This window comes from Bombina bombina, chromosome 2 (genome assembly GCF_027579735.1).
Source record: "Bombina bombina isolate aBomBom1 chromosome 2, aBomBom1.pri, whole genome shotgun sequence".
Classification (NCBI taxonomy): domain Eukaryota; kingdom Metazoa; phylum Chordata; class Amphibia; order Anura; family Bombinatoridae; genus Bombina; species Bombina bombina.
Genome location: NC_069500.1, coordinates 727,061,234 through 727,072,603, shown reverse-complemented (window position 1 = coordinate 727,072,603; position 11,370 = coordinate 727,061,234). Strand labels below are relative to the sequence as shown.

The window sequence follows — 11,370 nt, the reverse complement described above, 5'->3', positions numbered from 1 at the left end:
AAAAGATATAATAAGTACCCACAATTAATATTCTGTCTATCATTATTATTATAAATACTAATCACATATTACTTTTAGTTTCAGGCAAACAAAGTTTAAAGATTTACGATGGTCACGATGCTGTAAAGCGCAACCAGCCCAGAATGATCTCAGTCCCTAGAATTACAAAGAGTGAAGAAGTTGTGGTGAGTAGATTTACCAAGGCATATTTTCCTGTTATCATTGTGTCTAGATAACTACTTTTTGTAATACATCACTAGGCCTCGAGGCCTGAGCATCTGACTCAATAACAGCAGGTCTCTAATCTGTGTTCCAGGAGGCTGCCCTCCGAGCATATTACATTCCTGATGACCCCCAGGACTACGAGCTTCAGACACTTACTCAGCAGACATTGCTCTGTGATGACATTATTAACAGAAACGGAGCAACAGAAGACAGCAAAGTTACTTCTGTGTTCAAAGAAAGCATCCCTGAAGCATGGATCATAATGGCAAAACCAAAGGAGCAAGAAGTTATCAAATGTTTTCTTGGCTGGATGAAGTGAGTAATTGTATGATGGTACAAAAGAACAATTGGTTTTATTTATATAATTTTGAGCTAAAGAAAACAGCGGCATTGTTTGTTCTGGATATTATACAGAGGCAGATGTTCTTTTTCATTGTTTATCCTGTTAATCTGTGGCTGTAAGCATCGCTTCCTGTACACTTCACTTTTCAGACATGCGGTACATTGATGTAGGCTCTAATTTTTTTTTTGTCATCTCATTTACACTGATATGTAGGCCAGCCTTTATGCATTGGAAAACAGGAAGATGCTTTTACTTATCATGTAGTTGAACTGTTTTAAAGAGGATGTGGGAACTATAGAATACTTGTGGTTGTTTGTGCAAATGTTGATAACCAAGATTGAGTTACTTATAGAATGCTACACATTTTCTGTGTATACCTCCTTATAGTATAACCTCGAGCTGTGCTGTGATGGATTATTGACACTACCATAAAACTCATTGATGTAGGTATTGCTGCAATCAATGTGTAGGTAGGAATGGCATAAAATGACATGATTTAGGGCCTATTGCAGGGCTGAAATGTTGTACTATGATTAAGGACCTAGCATTAAAGAAATAAGTCTTTTTGGAGACTAGAAGTTATATTGATACTTCATTTGGCAAATAATGACAGGCCAGGCTACAAGTCATTGAAGAGGCGAGATGCTGTTTTTTGGTTTATGCAAAAAAATGTGCGAGACTCATGTGTTGCCTCCAAGTTTTAGTACAGTTAATAACAACGTACGTTGTTTTCACGAAGTTCCTTCTTCTTTGTTGTTAATTCGTAATCCTTGTTATGCGTTTTGAACATTACATAATAGGCTGAAAACACTTCCAGTTTTCAAGTGACAGTTTAAATGGGTATGAGAGTGCATCTCATTTTTTGCAATACACTTGTATTAATGGAAATGCTTCTAGTAAAAGTTATCGCTGTTTCAGTGAACTTTTTTACTGTAAAACTATAGAAAGTTCCCCAGAGAGTTATGGGCAGCCTGGAATATCAGCACATTGGTGCAGCTGTATGTTTCCTGTAAGAAGCAAGTTAATTTGCTTGTGCAAAAGCTGCCCAAAGTGCTAAGATAGTCACGCGGGGGGATTGTTGTCCCTGTAGTCCCCTTACAGACAGACAAAGAAAAAGTTAAATGTTTTAACGCTGTTCCTAATAAGAATGATAAACTTTATAAAAAAATTTCACATTAAAATAAGAGGCAGTCAGGCCAGGTTAACAAGATATAAAGTCTTGTTGGTTTAGCCCTGCGATTGTAATCATAGCGCACCATTCCCTCTCTACACATCTATCATTTAATTGTTTCTGAAGAGTGACATTAAGTAAAACTTTATTCATTGCTTGCACAGAGCATATGTACATATGCCCACATCACCTGCACGGAACAGTGCTACTAAGAAAACCATAAGTTGCATCATGGGTGACTCAGTTTGCATCGTTGGAGATTAAAGGGACGTAAAACCCCAAATTTTTCTTTTATGATTCAGATAAAGTATATGATTTTAAACAGCTTTCCAATTTACTTCTATTATTATCAAATTTGCTTCATTCTCTTGATATCCTTTGTTAAAGGAGCAGCAATGCACTACTGTGAGCTAGCTGAGTACATTTGATGATCCAATGATAGGAGGCATATATGTACAGTCACCAGTCACTAGCTAGCTCCCAGTAATGCATTGCTGCTCCTAAGCCTATCTTCTTTTTAACAAAGGATAACAAGGGAACAAAATAAATGATATAATAGAAGTAAATTGGAAACATATTTAAAATTGGCTGCTCTATCTGAATCCTGAAAGAAACATTTTTGGTTTCATTTACCTTTAATACATGTAAACAAATGCACAGTGTTTAAATGAGGGTGCACTATGCATATATACATATGCTCTCCGTGCACAGTCAAAGATTTCAGCATAAAGGCAAAGTAAACGCTTTCAGGATTCAGAAAGAACATGGAATTTTAAACAACTTTCCAGTTTACTTTTGTTATCAATTTTGCTTTGTTTTCTTGGTGTCCTATGTAGAAGAGTTAGGGTCTTTAGCTGCTATGTATAAAATTACTATTAACATTGTTGCAACCACTGCGGCCAAATGTCTTAAGACACATGCACACTCCTAGACTCACCTAGGTTTTCTCTTTAACAAAGGATACCAAGAGAACTAAGCAAAATTGGTAACAGAACTAAATTGAAAAGATATTTAAAATGTCATGAGCTATCCGATACATTTAAAGGGACGGTAAAGTCAAAATTAAATGTTTATAATTCAGACAGAGAATGTAATTTTAAACAACTTTTCAACTTACTTATATTATCAATTTTGCTTAGTTCTTTTGATGTCCTTTTGTTTGAGATTAATCCTAGGTGAGCTCAGGGGAGTGCATGTGTATTTAGCCATCTGGCAGCAGTTTTTGCAAAAATGTTTAAAACAATGTTATGCCATAGAGTGTACATAGCATTCTGTGTCAGCAGTGTTTGCAACTATGTATAATATTGCTATAAACATTGTTGCAAACACTGCTGCCAGATAACTAGACACGTGCATGATCCTAAGCTCACCTAGGATTGCTCTTTAACAATAAATACAGAGAGAATAAGCGAAACTGATAACAGAAGTACATTGGAAAGTTGTTTAAAATATCATGGTCTATATAATCCATTTAAATTTAATTTTGACTTTACTGTACATGAGTTATGGTTTCCCAATAACCAGCTGTCATGTTTCCTTATAAGGCATTTACAATATATAATATTTAGCTGCCCAGTTCTAAGTGTATCCGCGCCATGGGATAACATAGGAACTTGAGGGTTTGCCTTATTCGTGTAGTTCTTAGAAGCCTTGGTGAATATAGACTACTATGTGATGAGGTAGCAAAATCATATCACCCAGGGAAAAGGTGCGCAGTTCACAATAAATAGGTGTATAATGCAGTGATAATAATGTATATAATGCAGTGATAATAATGTATATAATGCAGTGATAATAATGTATATAATACAGACTTATGTTTAAAAGTAAATGTTTTTTTTTATTTCATGTTTTACTTTGTCAGAGTTGGCGTAGCCTATATATCCATACCAGTAAATAAAGGAAGCACTGTGCAGAATGTAATACAGGAGATTCTGCTGCAGCTTGGGCGGCAGGTACATTTTACTTTTTATTTATTTATTTATTTATTTATTTATTTATTTTAAGCAATCAGTTGTGAATGTGCTTTTTATTAGGGATGTGCATTTGTGTCCTTCGTTAGGATCCAAATGCAGAAAAAGGCGGCTGCTCGTGATGTTCGGTTCTTTTAAAAGCGCAACACACTTAGATCTGGATTTGCACAGACATTAGTATGCTGAATGTTCACAAGAATAAATCCGGCTCTGAAAAGAGCCGAATACCACGCGCTGACACCTTTATCTGCATTCGGATCCTAAGGAAGGTTCTGAATGCACATCCCTACTTTTTTTTTTATTCATTTGTCCCTGTGGTTATATTTTTATTTATTTATTAATTTTGTTTTCTTAGAAGGAAAAGGTAGAGAATTTCAGGCTGGTAGAAGTTCTTATGGGAAGCAAACAAGGTAAGAATTTGCTTTGAATTTCAAGCAGTTTGAAATAAGCAAACCCAGGCGATAAATATTGTCATACATTACAGCAGTGCACGCTATTGCTCTGTTTATTATTATAGCAGTAGAAAAGTGCTGCAGTAAATTAGACATTAATGTAATATTTGTATATATGCATAGTACTAAGGGATATTAAAGGGACAGTCTAGGCCAAAATAAACTTTCATGATTCAGATAGAGAATGTAATTTTAAACAATTTTTCAATTTACTTTTATCACCAATTTTGCTTTGTTCTCTTGGTATTCTTAGTTGAAAGCTTAACCTAGGAGGTTCATATGCTAATTTCTTAGACCTTGAAGCCCACCTCTTTCAGATTGCATTTTAACAGTTTTTCACCACTAGAGGGTGTTAGTTCACGTATTTCATATAGATAACACTGTGCTCGTGCACGAGAAGTTATCTGGGAGCAGGCACTGATTGGCTAGACTGCAAGTCTGTCAAAAGAACTGAAAAAAGGGGCAGTTTGCAGAGGCTTAGATACAAGATAATCACAGAGGTTAAAAGTATATGATTATAACTGTGTTGGTTATGCAAAACTGGGAAATGGGTAATAAAGGGATTATCTATCTTTTAAAACAATAAAAATTCTGGTGTAGACTGTCCCTTTAAACAATATATAAATGCTAGGTAGAAAAAAAAGTGTACATTTTATGTCCATACTATGCCATTTCTTTCATGTAATTAACAAGAGTCCATGAGCTAGTGACGTATGGGATATACATTCCTACCAGGAGGGGCAAAGTTTCCCAAACCTTAAAATGCCTATAAATACACCCCTCACCACACCCACAAATCAGTTTTACAAACTTTGCCTCCAAGGGAGGTGGTGAAGTAAGTTTGTGCTAGATTCTACGTTGATATGCGCTCCGCAGCAAGTTGGAGCCCGGTTTTCCTCTCAGCGTGCAGTGAATGTCAGAGGGATGTGAAGAGAGTATTGCCTATTGAATGCAGTGATCTCCTTCTACGGGATCTATTTCATAAGGTTCTCTGTTATCGGTCGTAGAGATTCATCTCTTACCTCCCTTTTCAGATCGACGATATACTCTTATATATACCATTACCTCTACTGATTCTCGTTTCAGTACTGGTTTGGCTTTCTACAAACATGTAGATGAGTGTCCTGGGGTAAGTAAGTCTTATTTTCTGTGACACTCTAAGCTATGGTTGGGCACTTTATTTATAAAGTTCTAAATATATGTATTCAAACATTTATTTGCCTTGACTCAGAATGTTCAACTTTCCTTATTTCCAGACAGTCAGTTTCATATTTGGGATTATGCTTTAAATTATCATATTTTTTCTTACCTCAAAAATTTGACTTTTTTCCCTGTGGGCTGTTAGGCTCGCGGGGGCTGAAAATGCTTCATTTTATTGCGTCATTTTTGGCGCGGACTTTTTTGGCGCAAAAATTCTTTCCGTTTCCGGCGTCATACGTGTCGCCGGAAGTTGCGTCATTTTTGACGTTATTTTGCGCCAAAAATGTCGGCGTTCCGGATGTGGCGTCATTTTTGGCGCCAAAAGCATTTAGGCGCCAAATAATGTGGGCGTCTTATTTGGCGCCAAAAAATATGGGCGTCGCTTTTGTCTCCACATTATTTCAGTCTCATTTTTCATTTGCTTCTGGTTGCTAGAAGCTTGATGTTTGGCATTTTTTTCCCATTCCTGAAACTGTCTTATAAGGAATTTGATCTATTTTGCTTTATATGTTGTTTTTTTCTCTTACATATTGCAAGATGTCTCACGTTGCATCTGAGCCAGAAGATACTACAGGAAAACCACTGCCTGCTGGATCTACCAAAGCTAAGTGTATCTGCTGTAAACTTTTGGTAGCTATTCCTCCAGCTGTTGTTTGTAATAATTGTCATGACAAACTTGTTAAAGCAGATAATATTTCCTTTAGTGATGTACCATTGCCTGTTGCAGTTCCCTCAACATCTAAGGTGCAGAATGTTCCTGATAACATAAGAGATTTTGTTTCTGAATCCATAAAGAAGGCTTTGTCTGTTATTTCTCCTTCTAGTAAACGTAAAAAGTCTTTTAAATCTTCTCTCTCTACAGATTAATTTTTAAATGAACACCATCATTCTGATTCTTTGGACTCTTCTGGTTCAGAGGATTCTATCTCAGAGATTGATGCTGATAAATCTTCATATTTATTTAAGATGGAATTTATTCGCTCTTTACTTAAAGAAGTACTAATTGCTTTAGAAATAGAGGATTCTAGTCCTCTTGATACTAATTCTATACGTTTGGATAAGGTTTTTAAAGCTCCTGCGGTTATTCCAGAAGTCTTTCCTGTTCCTAATGCTATTTCTGCAGTAATTTCTAAGGAATGGGATAAATTGGGTAATTCATTTACTCCTTCTAAACGTTTTAAGCAATTATATCCTGTTCCGCCTGACAGGTTAGAATTTTGGGACAAAATCCCTAAAGTTGATGGGGCTATTTCTACCCTTGCTAAACGTACTACCATTCCTACGTCAGATGGTACCTCGTTTAAGGATCCTCTAGATAGAAAAATTGAATCTTTTCTAAGAAAAGCTTATCTATGTTCAGGTAATCTTCTTAGACCTGCTATATCATTGGCTGATGTTGCTGCAGCTTCAACTTTTTGGTTGGAAACTCTAGCGCAACAAGTAACAAATCGTGATTCTCATGATATTATTATTCTTCTCCAGCATGCTAATAATTTCATCTGTGATGCCATTTTTGATATTATTAGAGTTGATGTTAGGTTTATGTCTCTGGCTATCTTAGCCAGAAGAGCTTTATGGCTTAAGACCTGGAATGCTGATATGGCTTCTAAATCAACTCTACTTTCCATTTCTTTCCAGGGAAACAAATTATTTGGTTCTCAGTTGGATTCTATTATTTCAACTGTTACTGGTGGGAAAGGAACTTTTTTACCACAGGATAAAAAGTCTAAAGGTAAAAACAGGGCTAACAATCGTTTTCGTTCCTTTCGTTTCAACAAAGAACAAAAGCCTGATCCTTCGTCCTCAGGAGCAGTTTCAGTTTGGAAACCATCTCCAGTCTGGAATAAATCCAAGCCTGCTAGAAAGGCAAAGCCTGCTTCTAAGTTCACATGAAGGTACGGCCCTCATTCCAGTTCAGCTGGTAGGGGGCAGGTTACGTTTTTTCAAAGAAATTTGGATCAATTCTGTTCACAATCTTTGGATTCAGAACATTGTTTCAGAAGGGTACAGAATTGGTTTCAAGATGAGACCTCCTGCAAAGAGATTTTTTCTTTCCCGTGTCCCAGTAAATCCAGTGAAAGCTCAAGCATTTCTGAATTGTGTTTCAGATCTAGAGTTGGCTGGAGTAATTATGCCAGTTCCAGTTCCGGAACAGGGGATGGGGTTTTATTCAAATCTCTTCATTGTACCAAAGAAGGAGAATTCCTTCAGACCAGTTCTGGATCTAAAATTATTGAATCGTTATGTAAGGATACCAACGTTCAAGATGGTAACTGTAAGGACTATATTGCCTTTTGTTCAGCAAGGGAATTATATGTCCACAATAGATTTACAGGATGCATATCTGCATATTCCGATTCATCCAGATCATTATCAGTTCCTGAGATTCTCTTTTCTAGACAAGCATTACCAATTTGTGGCTCTACCGTTTGGCCTTGCTACAGCTCCAAGAATTTTCACAAAGATTCTCGGTGCCCTTCTGTCTGTAATCAGAGAACAGGGTATTGTGGTATTTCCTTATTTGGACGATATCTTGGTACTTGCTCAGTCTTTACATTTAGCAGAGTCTCATACGAATCGACTTGTGTTGTTTCTTCAAGATCATGGTTGGAGGATCAATTTACCAAAAAGTTCTTTGATTCCTCAAACAAGGGTAACCTTTCTGGGTTTCCAGATAGATTCAGTGTCCATGACTCTGTCTTTAACAGACAAGAGACGTCTAAAATTGATTACAGCCTGTCGAAACCTTCAGTCTCAATCATTCCCTTCGGTAGCCTTATGCATGGAAATTCTAGGTCTTATGACTGCTGCATCGGACGCGATCCCCTTTGCTCGTTTTCACATGCGACCTCTTCAGCTCTGTATGCTGAACCAATGGTGCAGGGATTACACGAAGATATATCAATTAATATCTTTAAAACCGATTGTTCGGCACTCTCTAACGTGGTGGACAGATCACCTTCGTTTAATTCAGGGGGCTTCTTTTGTTCTTCCGACCTGGACTGTAATTTCAACAGATGCAAGTCTCACAGGTTGGGGAGCTGTGTGGGGATCTCTGACGGCACAAGGAGTTTGGGAATCTCAGGAGGTGAGATTACCGATCAATATCTTGGAACTCCGTGCAGTTTTCAGAGCTCTTCAGTTTTGGCCTCTTCTGAAGAGAGAATCGTTCATTTGTTTTCAGACAGACAATGTCACAACTGTGGCATACATCAATCATCAAGGAGGGACTCACAGTCCTCTGGCTATGAAAGAAGTATCTCGAATTTTGGTTTGGGCAGAATCCAGCTCCTGTCTAATCTCTGCGGTTCATATCCCAGGTGTAGACAATTGGGAAGCGGATTATCTCAGTCGCCAAACGTTGCATCCGGGCGAATGGTCTCTTCACCCAGAGGTATTTCTTCAGATTGTTCAAATGTGGGGGCTCCCAGAGATAGATCTGATGGCCTCTCATCTAAACAAGAAACTTCCCAGGTATCTGTCCAGATCCCGGGATCCTCAGGCGGAGGCAGTGGATGCATTATCACTTCCTTGGAAGTATCATCCTGCCTATATCTTTCCGCCTCTTGTTCTTCTTCCAAGAGTAATCTCCAAGATTCTGAGGGAATGCTCGTTTGTTCTGCTAATAGCTCCGGCATGGCCTCACAGGTTTTGGTATGCGGATCTTGTCCGGATGGCATCTTGCCAACCATGGACTCTTCCGTTAAGACCAGACCTTCTGTCACAAGGTCCTTTTTTCCATCCGGATCTGAAATCCTTAAATTTAAAGGTATGGAGATTGAACGCTTGATTCTTGGTCATAGAGGTTTCTCTGACTCCGTGATTAATACTATGTTACAGGCTCGTAAATCTGTATCTCGAGAGATATATTATAGAGTCTGGAAGACTTATATTTCTTGGTGTCTTTCTCATCATTTTTCTTGGCATTCTTTTAGAATACCGAGAATTTTACAGTTTCTTCAGGATGGTTTAGATAAGGGTTTGTCCGCAGGTTCTTTGAAAGGACAAATCTCCGCTCTTTCTGTTCTTTTTCACAGAAAGATTGCTATTCTTCCTGATATTCATTGTTTTGTACAAGCTTTGGTTCGTATAAAACCTGTCATTAAGTCAATTTCTCCTCCTTGGAGTTTGAATTTGGTTCTGGGAGCTCTTCAAGCTCCTCCGTTTGAACCTATGCATTCATTGGACATTAAATTACTTTCTTGGAAAGTTTTGTTCCTTTTGGCCATCTCTTCTGCTAGAAGAGTTTCTGAATTATCTGCTCTTTCGTGTGAGTCTCCTTTTCTGATTTTTCATCAGGATAAGGCGGTGTTGCGAACTTCTTTTGAATTTTTACCTAAAGTTGTGAATTCCAACAACATTAGTAGAGAAATTGTGGTTCCTTCATTATGTCCTAATCCTAAGAATTCTAAGGAGAAATCATTGCATTCTTTGGATGTTGTTAGAGCTTTGAAATATTATGTTGAAGCTACGAAATCTTTCCGTAAGACTTCTAGTCTATTTGTTATCTTTTCCGGTTCTAGGAAAGGCCAGAAAGCTTCTGCCATTTCTTTGGCATCTTGGTTGAAATCTTTAATTCATCTTGCCTATGTTGAGTCGGGTAAAATTCCGCCTCAGAGAATTACAGCTCATTCTACTAGGTCAGTATCTACTTCCTGGGCGTTTAGGAATGAAGCTTCGGTTGACCAGATCTGCAAAGCAGCAACTTGGTCCTCTTTGCATACTTTTACTAAATTCTACCATTTTGATGTGTTTTCTTCTTCTGAAGCAGTTTTTGGTAGAAAAGTTCTTCAGGCAGCGGTTTCAGTTTGAATCTTCTGCTTATGTTTTTTGTTAAACTTTATTTTGGGTGTGGATTATTTTCAGCAGGAATTGGCTGTCTTTATTTTATCCCTCCCTCTCTAGTGACTCTTGTGTGGAAAGATCCACATCTTGGGTAGTCATTATCCCATACGTCACTAGCTCATGGACTCTTGTTAATTACATGAAAGAAAACATAATTTATGTAAGAACTTACCTGATAAATTCATTTCTTTCATATTAACAAGAGTCCATGAGGCCCACCCTTTTTTGTGGTGGTTATGATTTTTTTGTATAAAGCACAATTATTCCAATTCCTTATTTTATATGCTTCGCACTTTTTTTCTTATCACCCCACTTCTTGGCTATTCGTTAAACTGATTTGTGGGTGTGGTGAGGGGTGTATTTATAGGCATTTTAAGGTTTGGGAAACTTTGCCCCTCCTGGTAGGAATGTATATCCCATACGTCACTAGCTCATGGACTCTTGTTAATATGAAAGAAATGAATTTATCAGGTAAGTTCTTACATAAATTATGTTTTTGTAACCTAAGTTTCCTCCCCTGCTTAGACCAGTTGGGGACAGTTATAAATGGGTCACTATATTGTGCAACCAATCACAGTGTGGAATATAGCAGTGTTATAGGGACAGGAAACCCCAAACTTTTCATTTATGATTTGGATGGAATATACAGCTTTAAACAATTTTCCATTTAATTTTATTATTACATTTGCTTAATTCACTTGTTGTCCTTTGCTGAAGGAATAGCATTGCACTACTGACAGGAAGCTGAACACATCTAGTTAGCCAATCACAAGAGACAAATGTATGCAGGCACCAATCAGCAGCTAGTTCCCACTAGTGTAGTATATGCGTATTCTTAAAATAAATGTATTTGAAAACATGTAAAAATGTCATTTAGTTAGCAAAGTTGGCAGGATTTTGGATATCCTGAGCATTTCGGGGATTCTCTGCTTGTAAGCCCTTCTGAGTATGTTTATCATTTGCGCTAGATAGAGATTCAAAGTAAATGAGCTGCTGCACTGATCTATACATTACTATGTAGCATGTTGCTAGGTTAATCAAACTGCAGCATACTTAAAGGAACAATATAGTGCAAAAATGACATGGTGTTATTCTTTAAAGCATGTTATTTTAGCACACGTAGCCAAAAAATGTACTATAATGTCTCTTTGATAAAGGGAC

The 11,370-nt window shown here is 37.4% G+C and overlaps 1 protein-coding gene across 1 annotated transcript in view; it reads left to right on the top strand.

The window, feature by feature from the left end:
* The window catches only part of DGKQ (diacylglycerol kinase theta), a 539,130-nt gene that overhangs the window by 366,215 nt on the left and 161,545 nt on the right, over positions 1 to 11,370 (top strand). The window contains exons 9-11 of the mRNA XM_053702740.1: positions 317 to 540; positions 3,604 to 3,694; positions 4,068 to 4,122. Coding sequence (XP_053558715.1) covers positions 317 to 540; positions 3,604 to 3,694; positions 4,068 to 4,122 — 370 coding nt within the window. The remainder of the gene's footprint in view (positions 1 to 316; positions 541 to 3,603; positions 3,695 to 4,067; positions 4,123 to 11,370) is intronic.